The sequence below is a fragment of the Elephas maximus genome, chromosome 3 (genome assembly GCF_024166365.1).
Source record: "Elephas maximus indicus isolate mEleMax1 chromosome 3, mEleMax1 primary haplotype, whole genome shotgun sequence".
Lineage (NCBI taxonomy): Eukaryota > Metazoa > Chordata > Mammalia > Proboscidea > Elephantidae > Elephas > Elephas maximus.
This window is the reverse complement of record NC_064821.1, coordinates 23,969,470-23,986,665: the sequence shown is the minus strand read 5'-3', so window position 1 is coordinate 23,986,665 and position 17,196 is coordinate 23,969,470. Positions and strand designations below refer to the sequence as shown.

Sequence of the window (17,196 nt, the reverse complement as noted above, 5' to 3'; positions counted from 1 at the left end):
TTTCATAAGAAGCATTAGGTATTAGTTGGGCATCACTCATTTTCCTTGGTAGATGATGAAAGTTTTGATATGCTGCTTCAAGTCTGTCTTCTGTTCAGGAATATTTTCTTCTAGAATATCATGAGCAGTATTTATTTTCTACCTCTTCAGATTACATATTCAGGACACCTGTTACTGGCACTTTGGATCTCTGTTGTCTGTTCTTAACTTTTGCTGTCTTACTGAGAGCAAGATCCTCTGCTGAAAAGTTTTCTCAGAGCCCCCTTCATGTCCCTGTTCTTCAGGCTGTAGATGAAGGGGTTCAGTATGGGGGTGACCACAGTGTACATCACTGAGACTACTGAATTTTTTCTAGAGGGACGGACTGTTCCAGAAGTGAAGTAGACCCCAAGGCCTGCACCATAGAACAAGGAGACAATAGAGAGGTGAGACCCACAAGTGGAAAATGCTTTATATTTGCCTCTAGCAGATGAAATACTCATTATTGAGGAAATAATTCTGGAATAAGAAAAAAGTATCCCAGTCAGGGGAATAACACCCAGCAGGCCAGTTAAAAAGCATAACAGGATGTCATTGATAAGGATGTCAGAGCATGCAAGCTTGAGGATCTGAGCAAGTTCACAGCAGAAGTGGGGGATTTCTGTCTCTCTGCAGAAGGAGACCCTCAAAACCATCAAACTTTGCAGCAAAGAGCATATCAGGCAGATTAACCAAGAAAGTAAAAGCAGTAGACCACAGAGGCGTGGGTTCATGATGACCATGTAGTGCAGAGGGTGGCAGACAGCCACGAACCGGTCATAAGCCATTACTGTCAGTAGCAAATCATCCAGTTCAGCAAAAATCATGAAAAAATACATCTGGGTAAGGCAGCCTTCATAGGTGATAACTTTGCTCTGTGTCTGAATATTCACCAGCATCTTGGGAATGGTGGTGGAGGTGAAACAGATGTCAGTGAAGGACAGGTTTGAGAGGAAGAAGTACATGGGAGTGTGGAGATGGGAGTCTGAACTAATGGCCAGAATTATAAGCAGGTTTCCTATAACACAGACCAGGTACATGCACAGAAATAGCCAAAAGAGGAGGGGCTGCAGGTCCATATCTTCTGAAAGTCCCAGGAGAATGAATTTTGAAATAGCTGTTTGATTTCTTGATTCCATATAACTCATGGAAATTGCCTGCAAACAGGCAAGAATAATGTTAAAACAATGACAAGATGGGAATGTGCCATACATTTAAAACTCTTCCAATCATGAAGCCTTACGTTTTACCTAAAGAGTTTGTTTTCTTTAGTTGACCTTTTTTGTTGTTAACTGTCATCAAGTTGGCCCAACTCCTGGCAACTCCATGAAACAAAATGCCACCTGTAGTGACTGGAACGGGAAAGTTGGAAACAAAGAAGAAGGATTGGTAATCAGAAAATATGGCCTTGGTGACAGAAACAATGCTGGAGATCAAATGACAGAATTTTGTAAGACCAACGACTTCACTGCAAATACCTTTTTTAAACAACATAAATGGCGAGTATACATATGGGCCTTGTCGGATGGCATAGACAGGAATCAAATCGACTATATATGTGGAAAGATATGATGTAAAAGCTCAAAACAAGGCAAGGGGCCGACTGTGGAAGAGACCATCAATTGCTCAAGTGCAAGTTCAAGCTGACACTGAAGAAAATCAGAGCAAATCCATGGGAGCCAAAATGACCTTCAGTATATCCTACCTGAAATTAGAGACCATCTAAAATGACCTTCAGTATATCCTACCTGAAATTAGAGACCGTCTGAAGAATAGATTTGTTGCCTTGAACACTAATGACCAAAGACCAGACAAATTGTGGAATGGCATCAAGGAGATCATACATGAAGTAAGCAAGAGGTCACTAAAGACACTAAAGAAAGAAAAGACCAAGATGGATGTCAGAGGAGACTCTGAAACTTGCTTTCAAATGTAGAGCAGCTAAAGCAAAACAAAGAATTGCTGAAGGAAAAAAATGGAGCAGAATATTTCAAAGGGCGACTCAAGAAGATAAAGTATAATAATGACATGTGCAAAGAGCTGGAGATAGAAAACGAAATGGGAAGAACACGTTCACCATTTATCAAGCTGAAACATCTGAAGAAAAAATTCAAGCCTTGAGTTGCAATAGTGAAGGGTTCTATGGGGAAAATATTAAATGATTCAGGAAGCATCAAAAGAAGGTGGAAGAAAAGCAGAGCCATTATACCAAAAAGAATTAGTCAACCTTCAAACATTTCAAGAGGTAGCATATGATCAGGAACCAATGGTACTGAAGGAAAAAGTCCAATCTGCACTGAAGGTATTCATGAAAAACAAGGCTCCTAGAATCGACAGTATATCAATGGAGATGTCTCAACAAAGTGATGTAACGCTGAAAGCGCTCACTCATCTATGCAAAGAAATTTGGAAGACAACTACCAGGCTGACCAACTGGAAGAGATTTGTATTCATGCCTATTCCCAAGTAAGGTGATCAAGCTGAATGCAGAAATCATCGAACAATATCATTAATATCACACAAAAGCAAAATTTTGCTGAAGATCATTTAAAAGCGGCTGCAAGAGTATATCGACTGGGAACTGCCACAAATTCAGGCCAGACTCAGAATAGGATGTGGAACCAGGGATATCATTGCATATGTCAGATGGATCCTGGCTAAAAGCAGAGAATACTAGAAGGATGTTTAACTGTGTTTTATTGACTATGCAAAGGCATTCGATTGTGTGGATCATAGCAAATTATGAATAACATTAAGAAGAATGGTAATTCCAGAACACTTAATTGTGCTCATGAGGAAACTCTACATAGATCAAGAGGCACTTTTTAGGACAGAACAAGAGGATGCTGAGTTGTTTAAAGTCAGGAAAGGTGTGCACCAGGGCTGTATTCTTCCACCATACCTATTCAATCTGTATGCTGAGCACATAATCTGAGAAGCGGGACTATATGAAGAGGAATGGGGCATCAGGGTTGAAGGAAGACTCGTTCACAACCTTGGTTATGTAGATGACACCACTTTGCTTGCTGAAAATGAAGAGGACTTGAAGCACTTAGTAATGAAAATCAAAGACCACAGCCTTCAGTATGGATTTCACCTCAACATAAAGAAAACAAAAATCCTTACAACTGAACCAATAAGCAACATCATGATAAACAGAGAAAAGATTGAAGTTGTCAAGGATTTCATTTTACTTGGATCCACAATCAACACTCATGGAAGCAGCAGTTAAAAAATCTAAAGATGCATTGCTTTGGGCAAATCTGCTTCAAAGGACCTCTTTAAAGTGCTGAAAAGCAGGGCTGTCATCTTGAAGACTTAGGTGCACCTGACCCAAGCCATGGTATTTTCAATCACCTCATATGTATGCTAAAGCAGGACAATGAATAAGGAAGACCGAAGAAGAATTGATGCCTTTGAATTGCGGTGTTGGTGAAAAATATTAATTGCCAAAAGAATGAACAAATATGTCTTGGAAGAAGAACAAACAGAATGCTCCTTAGAAGCAAGGATGGTGAGACTGCACCTTATATACTTTGAGCGTGTTGTCAGGAGGGGTCAGGCCCAGGAGAAGGATATTATGCTTGGTAAAGTACAGGGTCAGCGGGAGAGAGGAAGAGCCTTAACGAGATGGACTGACACAGTGGCTACAACAATGGGCTCAGGCATAACAGTGATTGTAAGGATGGCGCACGACCAGGCAGTGTTTCGTTCTGTGGTACATAGGGTCACTGTGAGTCAGAACCGACTTGATAGCACCTAAGAACAACAACAAGTGATCCATAGGCTTTTCATTGGCCGATATTGGAAAGCAGGTGTCCAGGTCTTTCTTCCCAGCCCATCTTAGTTTGCGAGCTCTACTAAAACTTGTTCAGCATTGTAGCAGCACTCAAGCCACCACTGACAGACAGGTGGTAGCTGCAATGAGGTGTATTGGTCAGAAATTCAACCCAAGTTTCTCACATGGAAGATAAGAATTCTACTGTTGAGCCACCAGTGCCTCCATTGACCTAGATATCTTAAATGCCACACTACTTCTGCCATTACTACCTGAAGTGCCTTGTCTTTAAAACAGATGTTCCACACCATGCAGAGGTCTCTTTTGCATTTTTCCTGACATAGCTATTCCATCTGTGCTGTGTAATTCCTGTGAAAAGACCATTAAATTTGTGAACGTCTCCCTTTTGCTGTGTCGTATTGATCACTTCAAGCCCCAGGGAAGACAGAGATCATTGGGAGTTGGTGAATGTAATGATGTTTTATTGCCCTCATGCCATTTGCCAGCATCTTTAAACAGATTATTCTGTCGCAAGTTTGACTCACAGAAGGATACTGTGCAAAGATTTTATAGATGATTCCTCCATTCTTATAGTAACTTGTTCATATCCCTCTACTTCGACTTAACCCTCCATCATTATAATTATCCGTGTAGCATGATATGGTTTCTTCATTAGGGAAGCTTTCCCTATCCCAAAGACCAAATTTGATGCTCGTCATAACATTCTAATTGTGAGCTGAATTTTTGTGTTGTAGTTCTTAATTTTTTTTGTTTTTAGGTAAAAGAGGGACTATACATTTTTCACTATTACAGCCCAAGCACTTAGCACAGTAAAACCAGTTGTGGTCAAGTCAACTTCAACTCATGGTGACCCCATGTGTATTAGAGTAGAACTGTGCTCCATAGGATTTTCAATGGTCGATTTTTCAGAAATACATCACCAGGCTTTTCTTTCAAGGCACTTCTAGGTAGACTCAAGTCTTGAACCAACATCCTTTTGTTTAGCAGCCAAGCATGTTAAGCACTTGCACCACCCAAGAACTCCACTTAACAAGTACTTCGGTACATAATAGATGCTCAAGACATATTTGTTGAGGGGAGGTGGAGTCAAGATGGCAGAATAGACAGACGCTTCCGGCAAGCCCTCTTTACAACAAAGACCTGAAAAAACAAGTGAGTGTATTTATGACAAGCTAGGAGCTCTGATCATCAAAGGCAAGCTTAGAAAACGAACTGAGGGGCAGGGGAAAAAAGGATGGTTCAGAAGCAGAGAGGAGTTATCAGACCTGAATTGCGGGGAGCCCTCAGGTATTGTTCACAGAGTGGTGGCATCCAGCTGGCACTAGTATTCGGCCACAGTCTCCTCGGGGAGAAGCGGCCAGCTACGCAGCCTACTCACACCTCCAGGACCAGAGAAGAACGACACTCTCAGCAAAGCTAAGTACTTGCATATGTTTTTACCTCACCCCCAAGACAGATTTGATGGCTGAATTCCGTCGGCCTGAGATAGGCCCTGTTGAGTGCCTAGAACCATCCTCCCAGCCTTGGAGAAGGAATAAATTTGCAATTGGGGGAAAAGATAATTTGCCAGCTCCACTAAATGGGCAAGCTTAGGACAGAAGTGGCTCCTGTCCAGGCATAAATGGTCCGTGGACTTTGAGTATCTTTCCCCTCTGCATGGACTTTTATGGGCCTATTTCAGGAAAATAGGCCCATGTTGGCAGACTCCAACCACTTCAGCTATGCTGCGGAGAGTTGGGCGTTTGGTGTTTGACACTGCTTTGCCTATTAAACAGGGTCCTCACCTACCCACATCAGGGGCCTAAGGACTGGTGGCTCCACTCAGGTCACAGCCACCCATGACAGTGGTTCAGGGATAACTGATACCTCCTAGTCCTTACAACCCAAAACATTGGGTGCCCATGGTATGTCTGCAGAAACCACACACCTCTACGCTCTAGGGATCAGGGACACACTTTCCTTAGAGACACGTGGGGTATGATTCTCAGCCACTGGCCTTGTTCAGAGTGTGACCCCCTGTTGCAACCAGATACTGGTACCTACACCAGTCACCCCTGCCCTCTAAGACTATAGGACAGAGCCTGTACCACACACTTGATGATCAGCTACCTTGACACCTGAGCTGAATTCATACAAGAACACTGAATGGACTCCTAGACTGATATACCTGATGACAGCTCTAGCTATCTGGGGACAGGACGTCAGAACTCCAAAGGTAAAAATAGTCAAGCTAGCTCACTCAAGCAGCCCATTTGAACATATCAAAACAAAACAAAGCAAGAAGCTACAACACAGTAAACAAACATAAAATAAACTACTACAACTTATAGATGGCTTGGACAGAACAATTGATATCAAGTCATATAAACAAACAGACCATGAATGCCTCAACAAGCTCTCAGAAGACAGAATCAAGAGATCTTCTAGATGAAAGTGCATTCCTGGAATTACCAGAGGCAGAGTACAAAAGATTAATACACAGAATTCTTCAAGACATCATGAAGGATATGAGGCAATACGCAGAACAAGCCAAGGAACACACAGATAAAGCAATTGAAGAAATTAGAAAGATTATTCAGGAACATAATGAAAAATTTAATAATCTGGAAAAATCCATAGACAGCCAGTAATCAGAAATTCATAAGATTAACAATAAAATTACAGAAGTAGACAACTCAATAGAAAGTCAGAGGAGCAGAATTGAGCGAGTGGAAGGTAGAATTGGAAAACCTGAAGATAAAGCACTTGGCACCAATATATTTGAAGAAAAATCAGCTAAAACCTTAAGAATCATGTGGGACCCTATCAAGAGAAATAACCTACGAGTGACTGGAGTACCAGAACAGGGAGGGGTAACAGAAAATACAGAGAGAATTTTTGAAGATTTGCAGGCAGAAAACTTCCCTGATATTGTGAAAGATGAGAAGATATCTACCCAAGATGCTCATCAAGCTCCACGTAAGGTAGATCTTAAAAGAAAGACACCAAGACTTACTATAATAAAACTTGCCAAAACCAAAGATAAAGAGAAAATTTTAAGAGCACCAGGGATAAATTAAGTCAGCTACAAAGGAAAGTCAGTAAGAATAAGCCCAGACTACTCGGCGGAAACCATGCAGGCAAGAAGGCAATGGGATGACTTATTTAAAAAAATTGAAGGAAAGAAATTGCCAGCCAAAAATCATATATCCAGCAAAACTTTCTCTTAAATAAAACCCCATTGCCGTCAAGTTATGAAGGTGAAATTCGGACATTTCCAGATAAACAGAAGTTTAGGGAATTCGTAAAAACTAAACCAAAACTACAAGAAATGTTAAAGGGAGTTCTTTGGTTAAAGAAAATCAGTAATATCAGGTATCGACCCAAGACTAGAACACTGGGCACAGTAATCAGAAATCAGCCCAGATAGGGAAATCAAAAAAATAAAGGAAGAAAAAAAAATGCTCAAAACAGGGTAACAGCCATGTTATTGTGTAAAACAAGACAATATTGAAACAATAAGGAGGGACCAAGAAATGTAGCCATAGATTGTCCATATGGAGCAGAAGATAAGGTGATACAAAGAAATAAAAGTTAGGTTTAAGTTTAGAAAAATCGGGGTAAATAATAACATAACCACAAAGGAGACCAACTACCCCATACATCAAAATAAAATAGAAGAAAAACATGAACACTCAGCAGAAACAAAATCAACAACAACCAGTACGAGGAAAGGACAATATATAATCTACTCAGCACATAAAATTAAATGGGAAAAAGAAACTGTCAACAACACACAAAATGACATCAAAATGACAGCACTAAATTCATGCCCACCGGTAATTATATATAAAAAAAAAAAGGTAATTATGCTGAATGTAAATGGAATAAATGCACCAATAGAGAGATAGAGAGTGGCAGAATGGATTACAAAACGCGATTCATCTGTATGCTGCCTACAAGAGACACACCTTAGACTTAGAGACACAAGCAAACTAAAACTCAAAGGATGGAAAAAAATATGTCAAGCAAACAATAATCAAAAAAGACCAGGAGTGGTAGTATTAATTTCTGAAAAATAAACTTTAAATTTAAATCCACCATAAAGGATAAGGAAGGACACTATATAATGATTAAAGGGACAATATACCAAGAAGATATAACCATATTAAATATTTATGTGCCCAATGACAGAGCTGCAAGATACATAAAGCACTATATCGGCATTGAAAATGTGATAGACAGCTCCAAAATAATAGTAGGAGACTTCAACAAACCACTTTTGGTGAAGGACAGGACATCCAGAAAGAAGCTCAATGAAGACATGAGAGATCTAAATGCCACAGTCAACCAAATTGACCTCATAGACATATACAGAACACTCCACCCAACAGCAACCAACTATACATTCTTTTCTAGTGCACATGGAACATTCTCTAGAATAGATCACATATTAGGTCATAAACCAAGCCTTAGCAGAATCCAAAACATTGAAATATTACAAAGCATCTTCTCTGACCATAAAGCCATAAAAGTGGAAATCAATAACAGGAAAAGCAGGGAAAAGAAATCAAACACTTGGAAACTGAACAATACCCTGCTCAAAAAAGACTGGATTATAGAAGACATGAAGGATGGATTAAAGAAGTTCATAGAATCCAATGAGAATGAAAACACTTCCTATCTGAACCTTTGGGACACAGCAAAAGCGGTGCTCAGAGGCCAATTTTTATCAATAAATGCACACATCCAAAAAGAAGAAAGGGCCAAAATCAAAGAACTGTCCCTACAACTTGAGCAAATAGAAAGAGGGAAACAAAACACCCAGACACCAAAAGAAAACAAATAATAAAAATTAGAGCAGAACTAAATGAAATAGAAAACAGAAAAACAATTGAAAGAATTAACAAGACCAAAAGCTGGTTCTTTGAAAAAAATCAACAAAATTGATAAACCATTGGCCAAACTGACAAAAGAAAAACAGGAGAGGAAGCAAATAACCTGAATAAGAAATAAGATGGGTGATATTACAACAGACCCAACTGAAATTAAAAGAATCATATCGGATTACTATGAACAACTGTACTCTACCAAATTTGAAAACCTAGAAGAAGTGGATGAATTCCTAGAAACACACTACCTACCTAAACTAACACAAACCGAGGTAGAACAACTAAACAGACCCATAACAAAAGAAGAGACTGAAAAGGTAATAAAAAAATTCCCAACAACAACAACAAAAAGCCCTGGCATGGACGGCTTCACTGCAGAGTTCTACCAAACTTTCAGAGAAGAGTTAACACCACTACTACTGAAGGTATTTCAGAACATAGAAAAGGATGGAATACTCCCAAACTCATCCTATGAAGCCAGCATATTCTTGATACCAAAACCAGAAAAAGACACCACTAAAAAAGAAAATTAAGACCTATATCCCTCATGAACTTAGATGCAAAAATCCTCAAAAAAAATTCTAGCCAGTAGAATTCAACAGCATGTCCAAAAAATAATTCACCATGACCAAGTGGGATTCATGCCAGGTATGCAGGGATGGTTCAACATTAGAAAAACAATTAATGTAATCCAAACAAGAATCACATGATTTTACCAAATGATGCAGAAAAGGCATTTGACAAAGTTCAACACCTATTCATGATAAAAACTCTCAGCCAAATGGGAATAGAAGGAAATATCCTCAACATAATAAAGGGCATTTATACAAAGCCAATAGCCAACATCATTCTAAATGGAGAGAGCCTGAAAGTGTTCCCTTTAAGAATGGGAACCAGACAAGAATGCCCTTTATACCTGCTCTTATTCGACATTGTGCTGGAGGTCCTAACCAGAGCAAGTAGGCTAGATAAAGAAATAAAGGGCATCCAGATTGGCAAGGAAGAAGTCAAAGTATCTCTATTTGCAGATGACAGGATCTTATACACAGAAAACCAGAAGGAATCCTCAAGAAAACTACTGAAACTGACAGAAGAGTTCAGCAGAGTATCAAGATACAAGACAAACACAGAAAAATCAGTTGGATTCCTCTACACCAACAAAAAGAATATTGAAGAGGAAATCACCAAATGAATGCCATTTACAGTAGCCCCCAAGAAGATAAAATACTTAGGAATAAATCTTATCAGAGATGTAAAAGACTTATACAAAGAAAACTACAAAACACTTCTGCAAGAAACCAAAAGAGACCTAAGTGGAAAAACATACCGTGCTCATGGATTGGAAGACTAACATTATAAAAATGTTATTCTACCAAAAATGATTTATAGATTTAATACAATTCCGATCTAAATTCCAACGACATTCTTTAACGAGACGGAGAAACAAATCGCCAACTTCTTATGGAAGGAAAAGAGGCCCTGGATAAGTAAAGCATTACTGAAAAAGAAGAACAAAGTGGGAGGCCTTAGTCTACCTGATTTTAGAACATATTATACTGCCAAAGTAGTCTGTTTTGGTAGCCTGGTACTGGTACAACAACATACACATAGACCAATGGAACAGAATTGAGAATCCAGACATAAATCCATCCACATATGATCAGTTGATATTTGACAAAAGCCCCAAAACAGTTAAATGGGGAAAACACAGTCTATTTAACAAATGGTGCTGGCATAACTGGATATCCATCTGCAAAAAAATGAAACAAGACCAATACCTCACTCCATGCACAAAAAGTAACTCAAAATAGATAAAAGACCTAAATATAAAATCTAAGATGATAAAGATCATGGAAGAAAAAATAGGGACAACATTAGGAGCCCTAATACATGGCATAGACAGTATGCAAAACATTACTATCAATGCAGAAGAAAAGCTAGATAACTGGGAGCTCCTAAAAATCAAACATCTACACTCTTCCAAAGACTTCACCAAAAGAGTAAAAAAATTACCTACAGACTAGGAAAAAGTTTTTAGCTATGACATTTCCCGTCAATACCTGATCTCTAAAATCTACATGATACAGCAAAAACTCAACCAGAAAAAGGCAAATAACCCTATTAAAAAATGGGAGAAAATATGAACAGACGCTTCACTAAAGAAGACATTCAGGTAGCTAACAGATGCATGAGGAAATGCTCACAATCATTAGCCATTAGAGAAATGCAAATCAAAACTACAGTGAGATTTCATCTTACTCCAACAAGGCTGGCATTAATCCAAAAACACAAAACAATAAATGTTGGAGAGGCTGTGGAGAACACTATACACTGCTGGTGGGAACGTCAAATGGTACAACCACTTTGGAAATAGATTTGGCGCTTTCTTAAAAAGCTAGAAATAGAACTACCATAGGATCCAGCAATCCCTCTCCTCGGAACATATCCTAGAGAAATAAGAGCCTTTACATGAACAGATATATGCACACCCATGTTTATTGCAGCACACTGTTTACAATAGCAAAAAGATGGAAGCAACCAAGATGCCCATCAATGGATGAATGGACAAATAAATTATCGTATATTCACACAATGGAATACTATGCATCGATAAAGAACAGTGAAGAATCTGTGAAACATTTCATAACACAGAGGAATCTGGAAGGCATTATGCTGAGTGAAATTAGTCAGTTGCAAAAGGATAAATATTGTATAAGACCACTATTATAGGAACTCAAGAAATAGTTTAAACAGAGAAGAAAATATTCTTTGACAGTTATGAGGGGGGGAGGGAGGGAAGGTGGGAGAGGGGTATTCACTAATTAGATAGTAGATAAGAACTACTTTAGGTGAAGGGAAAGACAGCACACAATACAGGGGAGGTCAGCACAAGTGGACTAAAGCAAAAGCAGTTTCCTGAATAAACTGAATGCTTTGAAGGCCAGCATAGCAGAGGCGGGGGTTTGAGGACTGACCGAGGTTTCAGGGGACATCTAAGTCAATTGGCATAATAAAAGCTATTAAGAAAACATTCTGCATCCCACTTTGGAGAGTGGCGCCTGGGGTCTTAAGTGCTAGCAAGCGGCCATCTAAGATGCATCAATTGGTCTCAACCCACCTGGATCAAAGGAGAATGAAGACCACCAAGGACACAAGGTAATTATGAGCCCAAGAGACAGAAAACCCAAAACCAAACCCAGTGCCATTAAGTCGATTCTGACTCATAGTGACCCTATAGGGCAGAGTAGAACTGCCCCATAGAGTTTTCAGGGAGCACCTGGCAGATTCGAACTGCCGACCCTTTGGTTAGCAGCCGTAGCACTTAACCACTATACCACCAGGGTTTCCAAGGGACAGAAAGGGCCACGTAAACCAGAGACTACATCAGCCTGAGACAAGAAGAGCTAGATGGTGCCCAGCTACCACTGATGACTGCTCTGACAGGGAACACAACAGAGAACCCCTGAGGGAGCAAAAGAGCAGTGGGTTGCAGACCCCAAATTCTTGTAAAAAGAGAAGACTTAATGGTCTGACTGAGACTAGAAGGACCCTGGTGGTCGTGGCCCCCAGACCTTGTGTTAGCCCAGAACAGGAACCATTCTCGAAGCGAACTCTTCAGACAGGGATTGGACTGGATAATGGGTTGGAGAGGGATTTTGGTGAGGAGTGAGCTTCTTGGATCCGGTGGACACTTGAGAGTATGTTGGTATCTCCTGCCTGGAGGGGTGATAAGAGGGTAGAGGGGATTAGAAGCTGGCGAAATGGACAGGAAAAGAGAGAGTGCAGGGAGGGAACAAGCTGTCTCATTAGGGGGAGAGCAATTGGGAATATGGTAGCAAGGTGTATATAAGTTTTTGTGCGAGAGACTGACTTGAGTTGTAAACTTTCACTTAAAGCACGATAAAAGTTAAAAAAAAAAAGAAAAAAGAAGGCATATTCATTGAATGAACAGCAGATTAGGAGAAAATTTCAGAGTGTAGTAGAGGGAATTCTCTACCACAAAACCTTTTATCTTAGTTCACTCCATTTTTTTTTTAAGCCTCGATTTCTGTTTGAACATTAGGTCTCTGCCACAAACAGGAAACTTCCAAGCTTAGAGGCAGTCTTTCTCAATTTTATATACATATTATGTAAGAAAAACTTTCTTCCTTTGAGTTGAAATGTGACTCTTTGTAACTTCCATCGTCTTAGTTTCTCTCTCTGAAGTTCATTTCTCTTTGCCATGATAATCTTTACATATTTGAAGACATCTAAATGACTCACTACATCTCATCTTTCATTTATTCCACTCTTATTTGAGCTCCTACTGTATACCCCACTGCTTGTCTGTCAGTTTGTCACATTATGGTGGCTTGTGTGTTGCTGGGGTGCTGGAAAATATGCCACTGGTATTTCAAATATCAGCAGGGTCACCCATGATGGACAGGTTTCAGTGGAGCTTGTAGACTAAGATGGACTAGGCAGAAAAGCCTGGTAATAGACTTTCAAAAATTAGCCAATGAAAAGCTTATGGATCACAACAGAACATTGACTAGCTTGCTTTGGATATGTCATCAGGAGGGATTAATTGCTAGAAGAGGATATCATGTTTGGTGAATTATTGGGGTGGTAAGTAAGGGAGACCGTAGGTGAAATAGATTGGTGCAATAGCTGCACAATGAACTCAAACATGCCAGTGATCATGTCGATGATGCAGGACCAGAGATGTTTCATTCTGTTATACATAAGATCACCATGAGTCAGAGTGAATGCTATGGCAGCTGTCTATCTGTCTGTCTGTCTGCCTCTCTCTCTCTCTATCTCTACTATACACCAGACACCAGGTTAGGGCTGGGGGTAGAAAGGTCAGAAGCATGGGCTCTGCTTTCTTATAGTTTGGAGTATCATGGAAATGTTGCTGCTTTTGGCTCTTTTACAGTGGTTATTCTGATGACAACACTTATGTCCACTTGAGGAAAATGATTCTTACATACTTTAGAATATTAACTAATCAAGCTTAACGAATATTAATTTGGTTGCAAATTCAAGAAGAGTTTGTAAAAGAAAATGATGAGAACTGGCACCTTTTAAAAGATGTGATCTGTAGCAATACAGAGAACTCAGTGCAGCAAAATGAATAGTCAAGAAACGGATGGCATCTAATGTGAGAATTTAGTTTAAGCCATTTAGCTCAAGCAACAAAAGAAAAATGATGCTTAGAAAATTAGAAAACTATTTTTAAAATATTCTCAAATAAACAACTGATAGAAAAGAGAGTAACTGGCAAAATGGAAATCAGAGCACTGGTAGAAGTAAATAGATTAATATTTATATGGCCTCTGAAGTGTGCAAACTTCCTAAACAGCAGAGCAGTGAAAGAAATCAGAAAGCAATAGCTGAGTAGTGTACAGTACTAATACTTTCTGTTTGTCAAAAATACCAATAACATTAAAAGGCAAATTAAAGCCTGGGAGAGGAGAATCTATAATATAAAAGAATATACAAAAGAACAATAACTTAATATGCTAGAAAGCTCTTAAAAATGATCAGAAAAACAAAAATACAAATATATGGGGAAATACATGTGTATAAAACACAAAAAATGCTCATGGTTTATAGTTAACAGTGAAAATAAAGCAAGAATTAAATGCCATTTTTATTTAAAGAAATAGCAAAAAAAAGTAATGAAAATATCAGATATTGGTAATAATGAGTGAGCTTGGCACAATGGTGTATGAAAGGACTCCATTTGGCTCAGGTATTCTGGAGGTCAGTGAGTATTAAGTACCTTCCAAATCTCCTGGTAGCCACCTATTTTAATTCTAGGAAATTAGGTAATCAGATTGGCCAAAAAGGGTTTAAATATAAGAATGTTGATAACATCACTGGTTATGGTATTTCAGAGTATACTGTAGAGTATTCCTGTTAGAGTATACTATTTGGAGTAGTGCTGTTAGAATATAGCTTTTGTAGTGTAATGTTTAGTGTGTTACTATTGGGGTATATCATTTATAGCATTTCTGTTAGAATATGCTTATAGACTATTACTGTTATAGGGTACTGTCTTAGTTATCTAGTGCTGCTATAACAGAAATATCACAAGTGGATGACACTAACAGAGAAAAATGTATTCTCTTACAGTCTAGGAGGCTGGAAGTCCAAATTCAGGGTGCCAGCTCCAGGGGAAGACTTTCTATATTGGTTCTGGATGAAAATCATTGTCATCAATCTTCCCCTGGTTGAGGAGATTATTGAGCACAGACCACAGGCCCAAAGGATGCGACACACTCCCAGTACTTCTTTCTTGGTGGTATGAGGTCCCCATGTCTCTCTGCTTCTCTCTTTTGTATCTCAAAAGAGATTGGCTTAAGATACAACCTAATCTTGTAGATTGAGTTGTGCCTCATTAACACAACTGCCACTAATCCCACCTTATTAACATCATAGGGGTAGGAGTTACAACACATAGGAAAATCGCATCAGATGTTAAAATGGTAGACAGCCACACAATACTGAGAATCATGGTCTAGACATGACAGAAATTTTGGGGGACACAATTCAATGCATTACATATACTATTTAGAGTATTGTTAGAATATTACCTTTGGAGTGTGATGTTTAGAATATTGTTGCTGGACTGTCATGTTAGAACATATTGTTTATAGAAGTGGAAATTTTGAAACCACCCAATTGGGATGGTTGAAGAATTATCATTTTTTTATACAATTAAGGTATTTACAACCATAGTTGTAAGTGAATAGAGAGACAGCTGTGTTTTCAGAGAAATATAAAATGAAAAAAAAAAAGCCCACGTTATAATGTTAAGTGGAAAGAAGAAAACAGAAAACCATTCGTATGAACTGCAAGTGGAAAGAAATTAACAAAATATCTACTTTGCTTATATCTCTGAGAGGTGGAATTGTATATATCTATTTTCTCTTCTTTATTTTCTTAATTTTCCACTATGACTATATATTACTTTGTGATCAGGAAAAAAATTGATAAAGAGCTATCTTAGTGTAGATTACAGGATGCCTCTCCATTCTCACTGTTCTCCTGATTTTCCCTGGGGCAGGTCAGGTACAGAGTAGGCCCTCAACAAAAGATAACTTGTCATGAGCCATTATGCTTGGTTGAGAGAGGAAATAGTATTTGGAAGAAGAAAGGACAGGAAAAAACAGGAATAAAAGAACCAAAATTTACAGATGAAAACAAGTAAATAGGTTATAATATGTGTGCTCAATTCAAGGAGTCACTGGGTGGTGCAAACAGTTAAAACATTCAGCTGCTAACAGAAAGGTTGAAAGTCTGAGTCCCCCCAAAAATGCCTCAGAAGAAAGCCTTGGTCATCTACTTCCAACAAATTAACCATTGAAAACTCTACGGAGCATAGTTCTACTCTGACACACAGAAGGTTGCCATGAGTCAAAGTAGACTCGAGGGCAACTGATCTTAGGAAGGTAACATGTTATAGTTATCACCTTATATGCAGGACCTAGATCACTTTTAGGCATAGGAGAGGTGCTCTGTAGATGTGGGAAAACCCCTTCTAGAAACAAAAAGAGGGGGGTGTTTAACTGGTGGAGAGATAGTTATGGGTGGGGCAGCAATGGACAGGCAGATCGAAAGGAGAGCAGACCTGACATCAGAGAACATAAGGTGTAGCTGGGCTTGGCGAGCCTGTCCAGGGCGAGAGATTTTATTGATGTGGGTGGATTTTTCTCCCACTGTAGGCCTGCCTGGAGTGCCTGGATGGTGCAAATGGTTAAGGTTCTTGGCTGCTAACCAAAAGGTTGGTGGTTCAAGTCTACCCAGAAGCAGCTTGGAAGAAAAGTCTGGCAATCTACTTATGAAAAACCAGCCATTGAAAACTTTATGGAACACAGTTTTACTCAGACTCACATAAGGTCACTAGGAGTCAGAAATGACTTGATGGCAACTGGAAAAAAAAAAAAAGTAGCCCTGCCTATGCACCAAAAAAGTGTGCAAATAAAATCTGTGGCCCCCTCTTACCTCTTTACCACAGTACCTTCTGAGCCACATTAGGGCATCACAGTGGAGTCTGAGGCTTGGGCTCTATTATCTTAGCTTGTCCCATTGAAGGACAAATAAGGACAGAGCCATGTACCCAGAGGGGCAGGGACAAAGTGCTAAGCATGGGGTCCAGGGCCAGACTGACACCTGGGGTGGCCCAAGGGCATTTCTTCCTGACCTGGGACAGCTGAGCCAGAAGGAAGGGCACAGTGGGATTTTCTCCCTTCACTTGTCATTAAATAAATTGCCGTATTGACTGTTCCTGGAAATTTTCCTTCTTGGGAGTCATGGGAGTGATCTCTTCTGTTGTATCTGCCCCATGGGAGCAGAGTTGAAACCACATCTAGGATCTGTCAGCCTCCCTCTGGTCTTTTTATTCTTCAAGCAATTCTTCTCTTCTTGTTTTTTTTTTGGGGGGGTATGAGTCCAGGGTACACAACTCCCCTTAGGGAACACCCTCATACTCTAGCTCTAGTAGCTTTTCAAGTTGAAGGA

The 17,196-nt window shown here is 39.4% G+C and overlaps 1 protein-coding gene across 1 annotated transcript; it reads right to left on the bottom strand.

Moving 5' to 3' along the window:
• Positions 1 to 218: 218 nt before the first annotated feature.
• On the bottom strand, positions 219 to 1,157 carry LOC126071108 (olfactory receptor 7D4-like). The gene has a single exon (XM_049875390.1). The coding sequence runs from the start codon at positions 1,155 to 1,157 to the stop codon at positions 219 to 221; it is 939 nt and encodes a 312-aa protein (XP_049731347.1).
• Between the last annotated feature and the right edge of the window lie 16,039 nt (positions 1,158 to 17,196).

Bases quoted from the DNA above. Each gene is read 5' to 3' on its own strand.
- LOC126071108 (XM_049875390.1), bottom strand. From the start codon at position 1,157: ATGGAATCAAGAAATCAAACAGCTATTTCAAAATTCATTCTCCTGGGA.